Raw genomic sequence first — 21928 nt, 5'->3', positions numbered from 1 at the left:
ACAAATTCTGATTTTAAATTTATGAGCACAACTGTACGTATATGCAGTCATATGTACCTGTCATATTGGAATGAAAGTGTAAGCTGCACCTTTTTTATAACCACTAGGTGGCAGTGGCGTTTTGGAATGAAAGTGTACAGCTTTTTCCTAACCACTAGATGGCGGCATACATGTAAAAAATGTGAAAGTTTTTTCCATTTCCCCCTATACCTATCATGCGCACTATTGACTTTTGACAATTGTTTGGGGGGAGGAAATGCGCATTATACACGAGAAATTACGGTAAAATTCAAGCTGACTGTGGCAACACCGAGATTCGCGGCATACGAAAAAGGAACAACATGAGATGAATACACAACTCAATTATGAAGCATGCCCGTCTGTGGCATACATTACCCATTTAATAACGAACGTGTTTAGGAGATTTAGACCAGTGTTTTCCAACCTTTGTTGAGACAAGGCACCTGTTTTACACCATGTGCAGAATTATAAGGCAAAAGTCATTTTTGAGGATATTTTTATGAATAAAAGTTAATAAATGAGGGAACATTTAATGTGCAGAGGTTTTTTTTTTTCATTTGCGCCAACTTATCTAAATGGGTGTTAATTGGGAGTAAAAAGCACACCCACGACACTAGTGAGGATAAGCAGGAGGAAAAATGGATTGTTTTTTTTTACTTTTGGACTTACATTTAAGAGTCTACTTTTTTTTTAAAAAACTTATGAGTTGAATCAGTACTTCTTCACCAGCCTATTTGCACAGTATAGTACAGAGTTTGAGTAGTCTACTTTTGCAACCTCTGCAAAAAAACTATCATGAGGTACAAGGCACATGCACAGAGAGGGCAGGTGCCCCAGCCGATAAAAGGAAACCGCCAAAATTATTCATACTATTAAGAAAAAAATAGTAGTTTATTTTTAACTTATGTATTTATTTCTGTTAACACAGTCTTCACAGTTACCAGTACAACTCAACTGAAAAAAAAGAGGGAGGCGAAGTTAAACTAAAGTGTGATAACATGATTGCATAATTCCACTCCTCTGTCCTCCGCTCGTTACCTGTATTAATGGTACCTGTTTGAACTCGCTATCAGTCTAAAAGACACCATTTTACACTACTCTTGTAGCTATGACATGCAAGATGGCGCCGACTCGTGTGGACGCCTCGGTTACGTGCTCTCTCGTATTGTCTATGTTTTTGTGTTTTTCGTTTGTCTTTGGAGTCATTACGCGACTCACTTGCTTAAGATCAGGGAGTCTACCCTGGACTGTCTTTCACAAACCTTCGCAAATCCGCTCAGTTTCCCCCTGAGTTACTTACTGGGGTAGCGAGTGCGGTCTACGGTGCATGGAGGCGAAGGCGACGCCACAAGACGCCGGAATCCAAGTGAAGCTCCGCAAGAGAGGATACAGATTGGCGTTGCCGTCGATCCACCTCGCGAATCTATGCTCTCTACCGAAGAAAATGGACGAGCTTCATCTTCTGATAAAGACCAGTAAAGACTTCGGACGTTCCGCCGCCCTCTGCTTTACGGGGAGTTGGGTGTGTGAGACTATCCCCGATGGGGCCGTTATGTTTCCCGGCTTCCATCTTCACCGGGCAGACCGCGTCATGGAATTATCGGGGAAAACAAAAAGCTGCGAGATATGCTTCTATAGCAATGACAAATGGTGTACCGACATCACAGAGCTCAGCACACACTGCAGCCGGCATTAAGAGTCGTAGTTTTTTAACTGTAACCAATTCTACTCGCCGCGTGAGTTTGCATCTTTCATTCTCGCCGGTGTTTACATTTTGCCTCAAGCTAACGCCAACGCCGCACTGCTAACGCTCGCTGAACAAGTAAACGAAATTGGGAAAAAAACACCCAGTCTCACCCCTCATTATTCTCGGGCACTTTCACAAAGCTAAACTCAACCACGAACTCCCGAAATACAAGCAGCAAATCGACTGTCCTACCATGGAAAATAACATTTTAGACCACTGCTGTACTACGCAAAATAACGCATATTGTGCCATACCTCGTGCAGCCCCGGGCTCGTCTGTTCACGGCTTAATTCACTTAATACCAACATACAGACTTAAATGTGCGAAGCCGACCGGTGAAAACCGTGAAAAAGTGGACCAATGAAGCCAAGGTAAAACTTCAAGCTGTCTAGACTGCAAAGACTGGAGTGTCTTTGAAAATTCAGCTGGCAACCAGGATGAATATACGGAGACTGTCACATACTATATCAGTTTCTGTGAAGAGGTGCATACCAACAAAGTCATTTCGCACATTCAATAACAACAAACCGTGGTTCACTGCCAAACTTAAGCAACTTCGCCAGGCTAAAGAGGATGCATATCGAAGTGGGGACATGGCCCTGTATAATCGCACTAGAAACCAGCTGACGAAAGAAATTAACATTGCAAAGAGAAACTATGCAGTAAAGTTCGAACACAGTTTAGCGCTAACGACTCTAAATCAGTCTGGCATTACAATCGCTAACCAATTGCAAGCGACAATCCCCCCCAAGCTGAGAACAATAGTAGACGAGTAGACAACTTGAACACCTTCTCCTGCAAATTTGAAAAAACACTTTCACACTACACAGCGTTTATCGAATCAGTCTTGTGTTCTCCCATCAGTCTGGTTTGGTGCTGCTACATAAAAGGACAAACTCTGACTGCAACGGACAATCAAAACTGCTGCAAAGCTTGTCGGTACCCCCCTACCCAACATTGAGGACTTGCACATCCTCAGCTCTTCCAGCTACCGAACAATGCAAACTAAAACTAGCACACATTCCAACAGCTTCTTCCCTCTTGCCATTAACTTCTTAAACAGTTAACTTACAATTCCATTGCAACATGCTGACATTTTGTTTGTCTTGAGTTTGTTGTCAAATATCTGTCGGGCCAATTAAACATGCACTCACTGTAGTAGTCTCTCTTCGGTGCACTATTTGCATATCTGTTGTTGACAAAAACTGTCCACTCATGTGCCTGAGTAGCAGCTGCACCATTTGCACAATCGACTGAGTAGTGTCTGCAACATTTGCACAATGGACATTGTCCCGGATCATTGCACTACTAGTCACTTTAAACTGCATACACTCCTTGAAGTCTCGGCGCCCTTTGCAAAATGGTCATTGCACCGGACTGTTGCTCTATTAGTCATTCAAACTGCTCTAATTACTCGAGGACTTTTTTGCACAATTGTAAAATGGTTGTCTGTTTGTATGTGCCCTGCGATTGGCTGGCAACCAGTTCAGGGTGTACCCCGCCTCTTGCCCGATGACAGCTGGGATAGGCTCCAGCGCGCCCGCGACCCTAGTGAGGATAAGCGGCTCAGAAAATGGATGGATGGATGGATGTAAAAAAATAAATAAATGAATTGTACTGGCATTACCAGATTACTAGCAACCATTTGTTGCTCAGTGACTGTTTTTCTCAATGTCTTTGTCTCAAAAGTATTCTCTGTCAATTGACTGTCTGTTGTCGTATTAGAGCGGCTCTAACTACCGGAGAGAAATTGCTCGTGTGTTTCTGACATACTTGGCAAAATAAAGATTATTCTAATTCTTTCCACAACTTCAGGCAGTCACACTCCAAACTCCACTATGGCCAAGACCAAAGAGCTGTCAAAGGACACCAGAAACAAAACTGTAGACCTGCACCAGGCTGGGAAGATGCAATAGGTAAGCAGCTTGGCATGAAGAAATCCACTGTGGGAGCAATTATTAGAAAATGGAAGACATACGAGACCACTGATAATCTCCCTCGATCTGGGGCTCCACGCAAGATCTCACCCCGTGGGGTCAAAATGATCACAAGAACAGTGAGCAAAAATCCCAGAACTACACGGGGGGCTAGTGAATGACCTACAGAGAGCTGCGACCAAAGTAACAGGCTACCATCAGTAACACACTACGCTGCCAGGGACTCAAATCCTGCAGTGCCAGATGTGTCCCCCTGTTTAAGCCAGTACATGTCCAGGCCCGTCTAAAGTTTGCGAGAGAGCATTTGGATGATCCAGAAGAGGTTTGGGATACTGTCATATGGTCAGATGAACCCAAAATAGATCTTTATGGTAAAAACTCAACTTGTCGTGTTTGGAGGAGAAAGAATGCGGAGTTGCATCCAAAGAACACCATACCTACTGTGACGCATGGGGGTGGAAACATAATGCTTTGGGGATCTTTTTCTGCAAAGGGACCAGGACCATTGATCCATCCATCCATTTTCTGAGCCGCTTCTCCTCACTAGGGTCGCGGGCGTGCTGGAGCCTATCCCAGCTGTCATCGGGCAGGAGGCGGGGTATACCCTGAACTGGTTGCCAGCCAATCGCAGGGCACAATACAAACAAACAACCATTCACACTCACAGTCATGACTACGGGCAATTTAGAGTCTCCAATTAATGCATGTTTTTGGGATGTGGGAGGAAACCGGAGTGCCCGGAGAAAACCCACGCAGGCACGCGGAGAACATGCAAACTCCACACAGGCGGGGACGGGGATTGAACCCCGCACCTCAGAACTGTGAGGCTGACGCTCTAACCAGTCGGCCACCGTGCCGCCCCATTGATCCATGTAAAGGAAATAATGAATGGGGCCATGTATCGTAAGATTTTGAGTGAAAACCTCATCAGCAAGGGCATTGAAGATGAAACGTGGCTGGGTGTTTCAGCATGACAATGATGCAAACACACCGCCCGGGCAACGAAGGAGTGGCTTCATAAGAAGCATTTCAAGGTCCTGGAGTGGCCTAACCAGTCTCCAGATCGCAACCCCGTAGAAAATATTTGGAAAATTATTTAAAAATCAGACTGATTTTCTGGATTTCTGACCCCCCATTTTGTCTCTCATAGGTGAGTTATACCTATGATGAAAATTACACTCCTCATCTTTTTAAGTGGGAGAACTTGCACAATTGGTGGCTGACTAAATACTTTTTTGCCCCACTGTAAGCGATCACATTCTAACTCATGTTAAATGGGGGTCACCACACAAGCATGTCTGATTAACCCTAAATAAATTAAGGCGGAAGCATATGTATAATTCTCTCAAGGACTCTAATATCAAAACATTTTGGGTGGTGATAACAGAGTTTTTTTGTTTTTTTTTTTAAATATATGAATGGCATAGCTACAGCAAAAGGGGTACTTTCTTTGTCCAGGGCAAAAGGGTAGGTGCTTGAGCATCAGTTGAGGTCTCTGTGTGCATGTGCCTGGTACTTAGTTTTGTTGCATTAGCTAAGATTACAAACCAATGCTGATTTTATCTGGCACTGTTGCTGCTGGGAAACCAAACATTGACTGAAGACTACAAAGATTATCCTCCGTTTGCAGCAAAGCAAATGCTTGCCTTACACTGCTATGAATTAAGTTCACCACTGTTCTATGTTTTCTCCATTTGTGGATAATGGCTCTGTGGTAAGGTGGAGTTCTAAAGCTTTACAAATGGCTTTGTAACCCTTTCCACACTGATAGATGTCAATTACTTTTTCGTTTCTCTTCTTGAAATTGTTTGGATCGTGGCACTTTGTTGCAGCTTTTTGACATCTTTTAGGTGACTTCATTTCATCTGAAAGGTTCTATTTTATTGATTTCTTGATTTAACACATCTGGTTTGGGTGTATGCTTGGGTGTGGTCAGTGAAAATGAACTTAGGATTCCAAAAAAAAAACACATTTTTACGACCATAAGGCGCACCTAAAAGTCTTAAATTTTCTCCAAAATGGACGGCTCGTCTTATGTGTGCACCGAGTTCCAAAATCGAAAAATGTTGTTGTGTGATGAGCGGTCCGCTTTACTGACTGGGAGCATTTCCTGCCGACATGCTGCTTATACAGAGGAAAAGCGGACGTGGCTAAGGACAGCTTGCGAACGGAAAGGGGAAGGGTGCGCCTGACAGAGGAGGCTAAAGGCACGCCCCCAGTAGGTATATAGAGCCGGTATGTGCATTGCGCAAAACAACATCGTTTGGCTAAGGACCCCCAAAAATTACTTCGGTCAAGCCAGCCTCAACTCGTAAAGTAGCTATCAAGCCAGCCGCCCCTAATTTTGTTCATACTAGGCATTACGGTAATGAGTCGCCAACTCGCAGCGAAAGCCACCTTCAAAATAAAAGCTACCCAATAATACGGACGTCAATGCTCTTCGGTTAAGGAATGCAACCAGGAAGGTTAATTTGAATCTTGAGATACATTAAAACATGTAGTTTATTAGTTTTCGGAGTCTTTTATTTTGAAATACAATATCAGATCTTCATCAAACGTCTTGTAGTGGAGTCCTTGGTGGTCTGTCACACAGATCTGGACTTGTCTACGATACCAATGGAATTATGTTAGGGTGGCTTTGGCTCAGTAGGTAGAACAGGTTCGAATCCCTGCTACGACTGTCCGCATGTCCAAGTGTCCTTGGGCAAGACACTGAACCCTAATTTGCTCCCAGTGGGCCTGGCAGCGCCTCACATGGCAGCAGTCGCCCATTCTGGCAGGTTCTCTGATCGCCCGGCGGTGAACAAATAGAGGCTGGGAAGCAGAGTTTGGCGTTGGCCCGAACCATGTGTTCGAACAAAGAAAAGGGGAGGGGTGGCAGCACTGCGGAGCTGCCCTCAGTATGAAAAACCAAGAACGAGACGAACCAAAGCCAAAAGGAGAAAAGCCAAGAGGAGGCGGGAGTCAAAGGTTAAATACCCAGGAGGTGTGTGTCTAAGAAACGGGGGAGACTGAAGAAGACCACACCCATCGACTTGTATTCCAGTTACAATTTAGCCATAAAAATGGTGTAAAAAAATAATATATTAATATAAAATACTCCCAACTTAGTACTCCTACTCATAGATCAAGCATATAGAATGATTATTCAAACATTAGTCTTGGCAAATAAACTGCTCATGGTTCAATACAACACCTCATACTGTTTGGCTTCAAATCAAGATGAAAAGCTTTCAGTCTCACAGCTGGACCTGTAAAGCTGACAATGACACAGATGCCAAGGCATACATTTGGAATATTTCTGCAGAGTTTGTGAAATATCAAAACAGACATTTACAGTGGATACGGAAAGTATTCAGACCCCCTTAATTTTTTTCGCGCTTTGTTATATTGCAGCCATTTGCGAAAATCATTTAAGTTCATTTTTTTCCTCATTAATGTACAACCCCAATTCCAATGAAGTTGGGACGTTCTGTTAAACATAAATAAAAACAGAATACAATGATTTGCAAATCGTGTTTGATCTATATTTAATTTAATACACTACAAAGACAAGATATTTCATGTTCAAACTGATAAATGTTATTGTTTTAGCAAATAATCATTAACTTAGAATTTTATAGCTGCAACATGTTCCAAAAAAGCTGGGACAGGTGGTAAAAAAGACTGAGAAAATTGAGGATTGCTCATCAAACACCTGTTTGGAACATCCCACAGGTGTACAGGCTAATTTGGAACAGGTGGATGCCATGATTGGCTTGCCTGAATTTCTCAGTCATTCACAAGTAAAGATGGGGCAAGGTTCACCTCTTTGTGAACAAGTGTGTGAGAGAAATAGTTGAACAGTTTAAGGACAATGTTCCTCAACGTACAATTGTAAGGAATTTTGGGATTTCATGATCTAGGGTCCATATCATCATCAAAAGGTTAAGAGAATCTGGAGAAATCACTGCATGCAAGTGGCAAGGCCGAAAACCAACATTGAATGCCTGTGACCTTCGATCCCTCAGGCGGCAGAGCATCAAAGACCAACATCAATGTGTAAAGGATGTCACCACATGGGCTCAGGAACGCTTCATAAAACCAATGTCAGTACAGTTCAGCGCTACATCCGTATGTGCAACTTGAAACTCTACTATGCAAAGCAAAAGCCATTTATTAACAACACCCAGAAATGGCGCCGGCCTCTCTGGGCCCGAGCTCATGTAAGATGCACTGATGCAAAGTGGAAAAGTGTTCTGTGGTCCGACGAGTCCACATTTCAAATTGTTTTTGGAAATTGTGGACGTCGTGTCCTCCGGGCCAAAGAGGTAAAGAACCATCCGGACTGTTATGGACGCAAAGTTCAAAAGCCAGCATCTGTGTGATATGGGGCTGTGTTCGTGCCAATGGCATGGGTAACATACACATCTGTGAAGGCACCATTAATGCTGAAAGGTACATACAGGTTTTGGAGAAACATACGCTGCCATCCAAGCAACGTCTTTTTCATGGACGCCCCTGATTATTTCAGCAAGACAATGCCAAACCACATTCTGCACGTGTTACAACACGTGGCTTTGTACTAAAAGAGTGCGGGTACTAGACTGGCCTGCCTGCAGTCTAGACCTGTCTCCCATTGAAAATGTGTGGTGCATTATGAATGGTAAAATACGACAAAGGAGACCCCGGACTGTTGAACAGCTGAAGCTGTACATCAAGCAAGAATGGGAAAGAATTCCACCTACAAAGCTTCAACAATTAGTGTCCTCCATTCCCAAACGTCTATTGAATGTTGTTAAAAGAAAAGGTGATGTAACACAGTGGTAAACATGACCCTGTCCCAGCTTTTTTGGAACGTGTTGCAGCCATAAAATTCGAAGTTAATGATTATTTGCTAAAAACAATACTTTATCAGTTTGAACATTAAATATCTTGTCTTTGAAGTGTATTCAATTAAATATAGGTTGAACATGATTTGCAAATCATTGTATTCTGTTTGTATTTATGTTTAACAAAACGTCCCAACTTCATTGGAATTGTGGTTGTACCCACAGCACCCCATATTGCCAGAAAAAACGGAATTGTTGACATTTTTGCTGATTCATTAAAAAAGAAAAACTGAAATATCACACAGCCCTAAGTATTCAGACCCTTTGCTCCGTATTTAGAATCAGAAACAGAATTATCTTTATTTGCCAAGAATGTCCAAAAAAAACCCCAAGGAATTTGTCTCCATGAGTGTTTTTGGGAATGATGCAATGTTTTTCACTCCTAGATTTGGGGTTCCTCTGCCATTCCTCCTTGCAGATTCTCTCCAGTTCTGTCAGGTTGGCTGGTGAACGTTGGTGAACAGCCGTTTTTAGGTCTTTCGAGATGCTCAATTGGGTTCAAGTCAGGGCTGCTGGCTGGGCCATTCAAGAAGAGTCACAGAGTTGTTCTGAAGCCACTCCTTTGTTATTTTAGCTGTGTGCTTAGGGTCATTGTCTTGTTGGAAGGTGAACCTTTGGCCCAGTCTGAGGTCCTGAGTTCTCTGGACAAGGTTTTCGTGAAGTATTTACTCGTACTTGGCCGCATTCATCTTTCCTTCGATTGCAACCAGTAGTCCTGTCCCTGCAGCTGAAAAATACCCCCACATGCTGCCACCACCACGCTTCACTGCAGTGCCTGGTCCACACATACCGCTTAGAATAAAGCCCAAAAAGTTTTATTTTGGTCTCATCAGACCAGATAATCTTATTTCTCACTATCTTGGAGTCCTTCAGGTGTTTTGTTTTTAGCAAACTCCATACGGGCTTTTCACGCTTCGTCTTGCAATGAAGAGAGGCTTCCGTTGGACCACTCTGCCATAAAGCCCCGACTGGTGGAGGGCTGGAGTGATGGTTGACTTTCTTGAACTTTCTCCCATCTCCCGACTGCATCTCTGGAGCTCAACCACAGCGATCTTCCGGTTCTTCTTTACCTCTCTCACCAAGGCTCTTGTCCCCCGACTGCTCAATTTGGCTGGATGGCGAGCTCTAGGAAGGGTTCTGGACATCGCAAACGTCTTCCATTTAAGGATTATGGAGGCCACTGTGCTCTTAGAAACATGAATTGCAGGAGAATTTTTTTTGTAACCTTGGCCAGATCTGTGCCTTGCCACAATTCTGTATCTGAGCTCTTCAGGCAGTTCCTTTGACCTCATGATTCTCATTTGCTCTGACATGCACTGTGAGCTTTAAGGTCTTATATAGACAGGTGTGTGGCTTTAGATTTGGCAAGTCAACTGCTTATGATTCAAATCATATTTCATGCTGCTTGGAGTCAAATCAAGACAAACAAAATCTAGCAATTGCACTTGTAAAGTTGGCACACTGACACAGACATCAAGGCATACGTTTGGAAAATTTCTGCAGAGTTCGTGAAATATCAAAACAGACGTTTATCCTTGGTTAAACATCAAATGAGAGCCCCCCCCGCTTTGACTTTGCAGTTCCTCTTGATGCCTGCGGGTGTCGCCTTGTTCCAGCAATTGTTCCTATTGCCAGACAGGCGGTCCGGTAGAAACATCTGGCATTTGACGCTTGGGAGTTCAGAGTTCGAGGAAAGATGTTAATTAGTTTAGGGTCCACGAGGAGTCTCCTTGCGGGCAGTCTCACAGCAGGGCCACTTGGAAGAATGCGGTTTATCAAGGTGTGGGGAGTCACTGTGTCACCTCAGTTTAAGGGGAGAATGTACACTACATATCAGTATAATCAAACACAGCTGGACTCCAGGAAGGTATAGAACCATCTCAAGGATGATCAAAAGAAATGGACATCAACTTTGTTTAATATGAGTGTCACAGCAAAGGGTCTGAATACTTATGGCTGTGAGATATTTCAGTTTTTCTTTTTTAATAAATCTGCAAGAATTTAGACAATTCAGTTATTTTCTGTCAATATGGGGTGCTGTGTAAACATTAATGGGGGAGAAAATTGACTTCAATGATTTTAGCAAATGGCTGCAGTTATAACAAAGAGTGAAAAATTTAAGGGTGTCTGAATACTTTCTGTACCCTCTGTATCGTCAGTTAAAGAAACTTCGAATGAGTGTCCACACATTGCAATAACGCTCAAACGCCAGCAGGTGTTGTCTGCGTTCCAGCAATGTTCTCAGTGGTTGAGAGGGTTCAACCTTTTGGTCGCTATCACAAGGGTATTTGATGTCTAGAATCCAGATTTGATGGGAAGCTGCTAATTCGTTTAAGATCCAGCTGACATACGGCAAGCGTCCTTTGGTGGCCGTCTTGCACAGCGGGACAGTTTAGGAGAATGCAGTTTGTCAAGTTGTTTGTTGGAGGGGTTGCAGTGCCAACTGGGGCATAGTCACTGCACATGACAGAATCAAAACAGCTTTTGTGACTTTATGCTTGGGGTCGCCACAGTGAGTAACCTGCATGGTATGTTTGGGACAGTTTTTACGCTGGTTGCCCTTCCTGACGTGACTCCCACCCACCCCACACTTTTTATTTTTTTAAATCCGGGATTGGGATCAGCAATTGCTGGGTTGAACAACTTTTGCAAAATAAAACTAAATAAGCAGTTTAATTTCAAGGTGTTAAAACTTTATAGCATTAGACTTTGAACAAGGTATATTTTTATGCTGCTTCTTTCATGACACTAGGAAAAAACTGGCCACACTATTTTATGAACTCACACACACAATGCACTCCAGGGCATGCTGATAACATTCAGGCTGAGAACAGACAAGAAGCCGTTTAATAAGGAGCCGCTGAGGACTCATTCTGAATTCCACAAGAGCAGGAAGAGAGTCCAACGTGTAAACTTGTATTATCTGATTTTATGGTATTAAATACTCAAGGACAACTTTAGTGTATCAGGACTCTTAACTAAGATCACCTACCAAACATTAAACACCGGGAAGAAGGAATTTCATCAGGGCATTTACCTTACAAGGCTGGCTGGGCAAGTCCTGGGCCTCGTTTGGAATTATAATCATATCATCATAATCGTGTAACTTAGCTACACAAACTAGAAATACATTGATTTCAGAATACCTATTGTTTAGAATCTACAGTTGAAACCACATTTTCACATGTAATAAAAAGACATACCCCCTTTTCTGTGTCTGACATAAAAACAGACTAAGAATTTCCTTTTTAGGTCAATTAGCTTGCTAAGTTCCAAAATAAGTGCTTTATTTATTTTATTTTTTAATTTATTTTTTTTAAATAATTAATTACTGTCTTCATAGTGAGAAGTTTATATAAATTGTATTAGTATTGTAGTACTATAGTACCATTGCCTTTTAAACTGTTTGACTTGGGTCAAACGTTTTGGGTATCCTTCCACAAGCTTCTCACAATAGTTGGCAGTCATTTCGAAGTGTGCTATAGACATGGAAATTTCACCAGATGTTGGCAACAACCCAAGTAATCCATACAAACAAAGAAAGTAGAACAAATAAGCTCAGAAATGAAGTTGTGTGTAATAATGTCAAATGACACAGGGAAAAAGTATTGAGCACGCCAACTGGTATTTATTTCATACTTTGTACAAAAGCCTTTGTTTGCAATGACAGCTTCAAGACTCCTCCTGTATGGAGAAACTAGTCGCATGCATTGCTCTGGTGTGATTTTGGCCCATTCCTCCACACAAGCAGTCTTCAAATCTTGAAGGTTCCGTGGGCTTCTTTTATGGACCTTGAGTTTCAGTTCTTTCCAGAGATTTTCAATTGGATTCAAGTCAGGTGATTGGCTAGGCCATTCTAGCAGCTTTATTTTTATTTTTTTCTTTGAAAGCAATTGAGTTTCCTTGGCAGTATGTTTTGGATCATTATCCAGCTGAAATGTCTACCCTCGTTTCACATTCATCATCCTCGTAGATGGCAGCAGATTTTTCTCAAGAATGTCTTGGTAGCTTTGCCCATTCATCCTTCGTCCAATAATGCAAAGTTTACCTGTACCATTTACTGAAAAGCAGCCCCACACCATCATGTTCCCACCTCCGAACTTCACTGTGGTTGTGGTGTTTTTAGGGTGATGCGCAGTGGCATTTCTCCCCCAAACGTGGCGTGCATTATGTCATCCAAACAGTTAAATTTTGCTCTCATCCGACCAGACTATATTCTCCCAGTATTTAACTGGCTTGTCCAAATGTTATTCAGCACACTTTAAATGAGTTTTGACATGCTTTTTTTTTCAGCAATGGGGTCTTGCCTTTTTGTAGGCTATCAATTAGGACCGAACCAGCTGATAGTTATTTGCACTGATAAGGGGCTGGATTGCTCTTTTGATTGATAGATTCTAGTTGTTGTCTTGGTTTTCCATGCCTTTTTGCACCTTCCTTCATGTGTTCAATACTATTTCCCTGTGTCATTTCACATTTTTACACACAACTTAATTGTTAGCTTATTTATTCTACTTTCTTCATTCAGTATTCAGTATTATGGTCCCAACCGTGCTGATTGGAATATTCAGAAGCTTAGATAAGTGCCTATAACCAATACCATTGTTATGTTTTGCAACAATTACTTTGCGATGGTCTTAAGACAGCTTCTTTGCTCTTACCCATCATGAGATGTTTCTTGACTCACACCTTGGCAATGAGACCTTTTTGTAGGCCATTAATTAGGACTGAACCAGCTGATATTCATTAGCACTGACAAGGGGCTGGATTACTGTTTTGATTAATGATAGATTTTAGGTGTTGTCTTGGCTTTCCATGGCTTTTTGCACCTCCCTTTCTTCATGTGTTCAATACTTATTCCCTCTGTCATTTCACATTATTACACACAACTTAATTTCTGATCTTATTTGTTCTGGTTTCTTTGGCTGTATGGATGACTTGGGTTGTTCCCAACATCTGGTGAAATTTTCAGGTCAGTAGGACCTCTGGAAGTATATTTAGTAAGAAAAATGGTGACGTTTTAAATGCTTATTTCAGCCGCTGTATCAACAAATGATGACTAACACAATATAACTGATTAAATGTGTTTTGTTCTTCCTCTTTTTTTCCACTCAGGGCTATGTTGAGCTGACCATACTCCCTACAGTAGCCAACCTTAACAGAATCAAGTTGAACAGTAAACAGTGCCGTATCTACAGGGTCCGAATCAATGATCTTGAAGCTCCATTCATTTATAATGACCCTACTTTGGAAGTTTGCCACAGTGACTCCAAGCAGTAAGTACAGTATGTCAAAGGGTTTTGAGCCTGGGTTGCACTTATTTTTTATTTTATTAACGTGGTCATCTTATTTTGGATGCCATTCAAAATGACCAATTTTCTTGCTTTGGTTTAGGAACAAAATTACTCAAATTATTTTTGAAATTTTTCCTAAAGAAATTCTCATGATAATAAAAACACATTTTATTGTACACCTTGAGTGCAACAGGGGTAAATGGGCCCAAAGTCCAGTACGATAGAACGACGTGTGCTTGTTTACTGCTTGTTTTTTTTTTTTTTTTTTTTTTTTTTTTTTTGGTCAAGTGGTTCAAAAAGAGTAACACTTAAAATTCATAGAAAGGAGGGACATTTTTTTGTTAGAAAAGAAAAAAAGATTCAGCATACAATTATTGTTTGTTTAAAAAAAAAAAAAAAAAAAGTGGCTGTATGAAATGTACTAAATATTAGTGAGTCACCGAAATGAAAATTCTTGGCTGAAACCGAAAATGAGGAAACCAAGCCCAGAACCCGAAACGGCAAACAAAATTATTATGCCAATTTGCAGAAATGCACATATGGCTGTGACTTCAGGGCTGCCTACCTATATAAATTCACTTCCAGAAGAATTTGTCTGAATTTCTAGATTTTTATAATCATGTTAAGAACATTACCACAGGACAGTTACTATACACGTGGGTAAAATTGTTGGTACCCCACAGTGGTCACAGAAATAACTATAATTTAATTGTATATTATATATTTAATAAACAAAACAAAACTCAAAAATCATGAAATCATGAAAATGATCATACCCTTGATGTAATGTTGTTGCACAACCTTTTGAAGCAATCACTGGATTAAAACGATTTTTTTAACTTTTCTGTGAGACTTCTGAACCTCTCGTCAGGTATTTTGGCCCACTCGGCAGGTATTTTGGCCCACTCTGGAGCAAACTGCTCCCGTTGTCTCAGGTTTGAAGGGTGCTTTCTCGAGACTGCATGTTTCAGCTCCTTCCACAGATATTCAACAGGATTTAGATCAGGGCTCAAAGAAGGCCACTTCATCATAGTCCAATGTTTTGCTCTTAGCCATTCTTGGGTATTTTTAGCTGTGTTTTAGGTAATTATTGCATTGCAAAACCCATCACCCGCGACTGAGACCAAGCTTTCTGACACTGCAAGGCTCGAAATATTTTTTTCTTTGAGAAGCAGTTTTGCTCATCATTTTTCATTTGAGGAGCAACTTTCTGTGGCACGGTGGCCGACTGGTTAGAGCGTCAGCCTCACAGTTCTGAGGACCCGGGTTCAATCCCCGGCCCCGACTGTGTGGAGTTTGCATGTTCTCCCCGTGCCTGCGTGGGTTTTCTCCGGGCACTCCGGTTTCCTCCCACATCCCAAAACACATGCATAAATTGGAGACTCTAAATTGCCCGTAGGTGTGACTGTGAGTGCGAATGGTTGTCTGTTTGTATGTGCCCTGCGATTGGCTGGCAACCAGTTCAGGGTGTACCCCGCCTCCTGCCCGATGACAGCTGGGATAAGCTCCAGCACGCCCGCGACCCTAGTGAGGATAAGCGGCTCAGAAAATGGATGTATGGGTGGAGCAACTTTCTAATTTGACAAGCAATATTTTGCAGGTTAATCGCACAGGGACCCGACGCAGGGTTTATTAAATTATAAAAATACGACAATATAACCTGGGAGTTGAATGTAGGGCTGCAGCTAACGAATATTTTACAGGGCTCTAGACTGTGACCAAATTAGTTGCATATGCAACCTTTTTTTCAACTTGTGCGAATAAAAATTTCATAGTCGCATTTGCATGAGTGCATGTTTTAATCAGAATCAGAATCATCTTTATTTGCCAAGTATGTCCAAAACACACAAGGAATTTGTCTCCGGTAGTTGGAGCCGCTCGAGTACAACAGACAGTCAATTTACAGAACACTTTGGGGACATAAAGACATTGACAAAAAACAATTGTGCAAAAAGATGCAGAGTCCTCCAGCACTTAGAGCAGTTCGAATGACTAATATTGCAATAGTCCGGTGCAATGACCATTGTGCAAAGGGCGCTGAGACTTCAAGGAGTGTATGCGGTTTAAAGTGACGAGTAGCGCGATCATCTGGGACAATGTTGGTTGTGCAAATGTTACAGATACTCCTCAATCAGTGTGCAAATGGAGCAGATGCTACTCTGGCATGAGTGGCCAGTATATGCAAATAGTGCAGCATGGCGAGACAAATACAGTGAGTGCACGAGTAATACATAATTGGCCCCACAGAAATGTGACAACGAACTCAAGTCAAAAACTTTCCAGCTTGTTGTAATGGAATTATAGGTTAGGTGTTTAAGAAGTTGATCGCAAGAGGGAAGAAGCTGTTGGAATGTCTACTAGTTCTAGTTTGCGTTGATCGGTAGCGCCTACCTGAGGGAAGGAGCTGGAAGAGCTGGTGACCAGGATGCGGAGGGTCCGAGAGGATTTTGCACGCTCTTGTCTTAGATCTGGCAGCGTGCAAGTCCTCAATGGTGGGTAGGGGGGGTACCGACAATCCTTTCAGCAGTTTTGATTGCCCGTTGCAGTAGGAGTTTGTCCTTTTTTGTAGCAGCACCAAACCAGACTGTGATGGAAGAACACAGGACTGATTCGATGACCGCTGTGTAGAACTGTCTCAGCAGCTCCGGTGGCAGGCTGTGCTTTCTCAGAAGCCGCAGGAAGTACATCCTCTGGTGGGCCTTTTTGAGGACGGAGTTGATGTTGGTCGCCCACTACAGGTCCTGAGAGATTGTAATTCCCAGGAACTTGAAGGTCTCGACGGTTGACACAAGGCAGCTGGACAACGTGAGGGGCAGCTGTGGCGAAGGATGCCTCCTGAAGTCCACGATCATCTCTACAGTCTTGAGCGTGTTCAGCTCCAGGTTGTGTCGGCCGCACCACAGCTCCAGCCGCTGCGCTTCCTGTCGATATGGAGACTCGTCACCGTCCTTGATGAGGCCGATGACAGTGGTGTCATCTGCAAACTTCAGGAGCTTGACAGTCAGGTTCGCTGAGGTGCAGTCGTTCGTGTAGAGAGAGAAGAGCAGCGGAGAGAGGACACAACCTTGGGGCGCCCCAGTGCTGATGCTGCGTGTGGATGAAGTGGCCTCTCCCAGCCTGACCTGCTGTGTCCTGCCCGTCAGAAAGCTGTAAATCCACTGTCAGATGGCAGGTGAGACGCTGAGCTGGAGAAGCTTGGTTGAAAGGAGTTCAGGGATGATGGTGTTGAACGCTGAGCTGAAGTCCACGAACAGGATCCTCGCGTAGGTCCCTGCACTGCCGAGGTGTTCTAGGATGAAGTGCAGTCCCATGTTGACTGCATCATCCGCAGACCTGTTCGCTTGGTAGGCAAACTGCAGGGGGTCCAGCAGGGGACCTGTGACACTCTTGAGGTGGTCCAGCACGAGACGTTCAAAGGACTTCATGACCACAGATGTCAAAGCGACAGGCCTGTAGTCATTCAGACCAGAGATTGCAGGTTTCTTGGGGACTGGAATGATGGTGGAGCGTTTGAAACAGGATGGAACTTCGCACATTTCCAAAGATCTGTTGAAGATCTGAGTGAAGACTGGAGCGAGCTGGTCCGCGCAGACTTTGAGGCAGGATGGGGACACATGGTCCGGTCCTGCCGCTTTGTTAACCTTCTGTTGTTTGAAGATGCGTCTCAAATTCTGTTCATGGATGGTTAACGCAGAAGTTAGAGTTGTGGTTGTGGTCGTGGGTGCGGCCGGGTGGGTGTGTGGAGTGAAACTGTCCTTTTCAAATCTGCAGTAGAAGGTATTCAAGTCGTTGGCTAGTGTGCTATTGTTCTCAGCTTGGGGGGATTGTCGCTTTTAATTAGTCAGCGATTGGAATGCATGCCAGACTGATTTCGAGTCTTTCGCGCTAAACTGTTTTTCCAACTTTGCTGCATAGATCCTCTTTGCAATGTTAATTTCTTTAGTAAGCTGGTTTCTAGCTCGATTATACAGGGCCCTGTCCCCGCTCTGATATGCATCTTCCTTAGCTTGGCGAAGCTGCTTGAGTTTAGCAGTGAACCACGGCTTGTTGTTGTTGAATGTCCGAAATGATTTTGTTGGTACACAAACCTCTTCACAGAAACTGATATAGGATGTGACAGTGTCCGTATATTCATCCAGGCTGCCAGCTGAATTTTCTAAGACACTCCAGTCTGTGCAGTCTAAACAGCTTTGAAGTTCCATCTTGGCTTCATTGGTCCACTTTTTGACTGTTTTCACTGTAGGCTTCGCACATTTAAGTTCCTGCTTGTACGTCAGTATTAAGTGAATTAAGCAGTGATCAGACGAGCCCAGGGCTGCACGAGGTATAGCACGGTATGCGTTCTTTACCGTAGTGTAGCAGTGGTCTAAAGTATTATTTTCCCTGGTAGGACAGTCGATGTGCTGCTTGTATTTAGGGAGTTCGTGGTTGAGTTTAGCTTTGTTAAAGTCCCCGAGAATAATGAGGGGTGAGTCCGGGTGTTTTTTTTTCAATTTCGTTGACTTGTTCGGCGAGCGTTAGCAATGCGGCGTTCGTTTTAGCTTGAGGTGTAATATAGACTCCAGCCAGTATAAACGATACAAACTCACGTGGCGAGTAGAATGGTTTACAGTTCAAAAACAGCGACTCCAAATGCGGGCTGCAGTGTGTGCTGAGCACCGTGACATCCGTACACCATTTTACGTTGATATGGAGGCATATCCCGCCGCCCTTTGTTTTCCCCGATGATTCCATGTCGCAGTCCGCTCAATGAATGTTGAAGCCAGGAAGCATGACGGCGCCATCGGGTACGGCGTCGCAAAGCCAGGTCTCCGTGAAGCACATGGCCGCGGAACGTCCGAAGTCTTTACTGGTCTTTAACAGAAGATGAAGCTCGTCCATTTTGTTGGGTAGGGAGCTTACATTCGCGAGGTGGATCGACGGGAAGGCCAATCTGTGTCCTCTCTTGCGGAGTTTCACCTGAATGCCGGCTCGTTTCCCTCTGTGGCGCCGCTTCCGCCTCCATGTGCCGAAAACCGCGGACGCCGCTCCGGTGAGTAACTCGGGGAAAAAACTGAGCGGATTTTCGAAAGTTGGTGACAGAAAGTCTGGAGTAGCCTCCTTGATGGTTAGCAGGTCTCCCCTTGTGTAAGTGAGTCGTGTAAGGTCTCCAAAGACGGACGAAAAACACAAAAACAAAGACAATACGTTACCGAGGCGACCACACTGGTAGGCGCCATCTTGGGATCTCTGTCGCGTACCTTCCAACAAGACAAGAAAGTCACCTTTTTTATTTACCCACTGCAATCTCCTCTTGCGCTCGCGAGAGAGAGAGAGAGAGAGAGAGAAAGAGAGAGTGTGCGCTGTGACACTGGCAATCATTATGAATTACATTTGGGTTCAAAACGACCCGCTGCAATATGATTGGCTGCCTGCTGCGACATAATTGTATCTTCCAGATAAGACACGCATATCATAAATCACAGCACAGTCGCTATTATCACAGCACAGTCGCGTACATGCGCAGTGCCGTGAAAAAAGTTTGCCCCCCCCTTTTCAAATTCTTATATTTTTGCAAAATTTCCCCACTTTAAGTCATCAAACAAATGTAAATATCAGACAACTACAACCCAAGTGAACTTAAAATGCTGTCTTAAAACGGTGAGTTCATTTATTAAGGAAAAGAAAATATTCCAAGTTACCTGGCTTTGTGTGGAAAAAGTAATTGCCCCCTAAACCTAATAAGTGTTTGGTCATCCTCAGCAGCATCAACTGAAATCAAGCGTTTTCTATAACTAGCAATGAGTCTTTCACATTCCTGTGGAGATATTTTGGCCCACTCTTCCTTGCAGAGTTGTTTGAATTCAGCAAAAAATTAGCATTTTTGAGCATGAACGGACCTTTTTAAGGTCATGACACTGCATTTCAGTTGGGTTCAAGTCTGGACTTTGACTAGGCCACTCCGAAACCTTATTTTTTATTTATTTCTATTTTTTTAGCCATTCAGAAGTTGACTTGCTGGTGTGTTTTGGATCGTTATCATGCTGCAGAACCCAAGTGCGGTTCAGCTTGGTCACGAAATAATGGCTGAACATACTTCTTCAGGATTTTCTGTTGAAGAGCAGGATTCATGGTTCCATCAATCACAGCAAGTTGTCCAGGTCCTGAAGGAGCAACACAGCCTAAGACCATCACACTACCACAACCATGTTTCACTGGTTGAAGAATGCTCTTTTTCTGAAATGCTGTGCTACATTCATGTAACGAGACACAGACTTTCCAAAAAGCTCAACTTTCATTACGTTAGTCGATATAATATTCTCCTAAAAGTCTTGGGACGACAAGCCTTTGCTCTTTTTGGTCGCCTTGGAATTCTGCCATACATTCCTTTTTTGCCCAGTCTCTTCCTTAGTGTTGTGTCATGAACACTGACCTTAACTGAAGCAAAGGAGGCCTGCAGTTCTTTGGAAGTTGTCCCGAGTTCCTTTGTGCCCTCCTGGATGAGTCATTGCTGTTTCTAGGGATAATATTTGTAGGCTGGCCACTCCTAGGAAGGTTCACCACTGTTCCATAATTTTCCCATTTGAGATTAATGGCTCTTGTGTTGTCTTGTATGGTTTGCTGGAATCTTAAAGCTTTAGAAATGGCTTTGTAACCCTTTCCAGACTGACAGATGTCAATTACTTTATTTCTTGATTGTTCTTTAATTCGTTTGGATCGTGTCACAAAACCGATATTCTCACCACTCACAGTAAGTAGTTAACATTTTGCTTTTCACATTTGTGTTCATCATTTATTTATATCAATGGAATTAACCATGGGTTTAACCAGAATGTTGATTTATCTAATACTAAAAAAAATAATCAACCTTGGTTTATTAAACATTTTCAATCATCTATTAATGCATTTTAATTATTTTTCCCAGACCAAATGTCCACTAGCGAGAGTTTCTCAAAACCTTGAAAAATTATAAATAACCGTCCTACATTCCAGGTGTAATAATCAATCACCTTCCCTTAGGCACCAGGGCAAGTTACATCATCCCAGGCTAACCCTAACCCAACTATAGATTTGTTCAAGCAGTTCAAAACTGCTACACCTTAGGTCCCAGACCAAACATCAACATTATCTAACATGGGCAATAGATCCTCAGACAATTACAAGTAATAATAATTCTACATCCCAGGTCTTTCAATATTCCCATCTGCATTAGTCATGGTTGTTGTTATCCCTCGTCTTTTGTTGTCATGACAAAAAAACAATCAACAAAAAGAACATTAAACAACAGCAATGAGAGATTCAAATATAAAGGTCATTCTGTCAACTTGGACTGGTCTTGGAGCGGGGGATAAGAGGACATATTTCTAATTCAAAGTGATCTATCAGTTATACTTCATATTTGCATACATTAACTCCATAAGTGTGTAAATGAATGTTTGGTGGTGACTGTAAATTAAATAACTATCTTAAGCAAAGAAGTGTAATCAGTGCCAAGCGCATCTCCATTGCAGAAAAATAACGAAACGAAACAGCAATGTTGACTTGGGGTGTGTGTTTGTTTGTCACCAGTCAAGCGTCGCTCTGTCTTTGGGGCTGCCGGGAGTCAGCCAGAAGTCGGAGGAACTGGGTCTCTCACCATTGATTGCCACTATGAGTGCAAAAGGGCTTTTTTTTTTTTTCCCCCCCTTGGCGGCACTGCATCAAAAACCGATATCAATGTGTAAAGGATATCACCACATTGCCTCAGGAACACTTCAGAAAAACAATGTCAGGAAATGCAGCTCGGCACTACATCCGTAAGTGCAACTTAAAACTCTACTATGCAAAGCAAAAGCCATTTATCAACAACACCGAGAAACGTCGCCGGCTTCTCTGGGCCCGAGCTCATATAAGATGGACTGATGCAAAGTGGAAAAGTGTTCTGTGGTCCGACGGGTCCACATTTCAAATTGTTTTGGGAAATTGTGGACGTCGTGTCCTCCGGGCCAAAGAGGTAAAGAACCATCCGGACTGTTATGGACGCAAAGTTCAAAAGCCAACATCTGTGTGGTATGGGGCTGTGTTAGTGCCAATGACATGGGT

General features: G+C 42.9%; 1 protein-coding gene across 5 annotated transcripts in view; it reads left to right on the top strand.

The window, feature by feature from the left end:
• The window catches only part of taf2 (TAF2 RNA polymerase II, TATA box binding protein (TBP)-associated factor), a 184384-nt gene that overhangs the window by 22368 nt on the left and 140088 nt on the right, over positions 1–21928 (top strand). For all 5 annotated transcript variants that reach the window (XM_061673613.1, XM_061673614.1, XM_061673616.1 and 2 more), the window contains one exon: positions 13689–13849. In XM_061673613.1, coding sequence (XP_061529597.1) covers positions 13689–13849 — 161 coding nt within the window. The remainder of the gene's footprint in view (positions 1–13688; positions 13850–21928) is intronic.

This window comes from Phycodurus eques, chromosome 4, assembly GCF_024500275.1.
Source record: "Phycodurus eques isolate BA_2022a chromosome 4, UOR_Pequ_1.1, whole genome shotgun sequence".
NCBI lineage: Eukaryota > Metazoa > Chordata > Actinopteri > Syngnathiformes > Syngnathidae > Phycodurus > Phycodurus eques.
The sequence above is the reverse complement of the archived record's forward strand: the minus strand, read 5'-3'. Positions and strand labels throughout refer to the sequence as shown.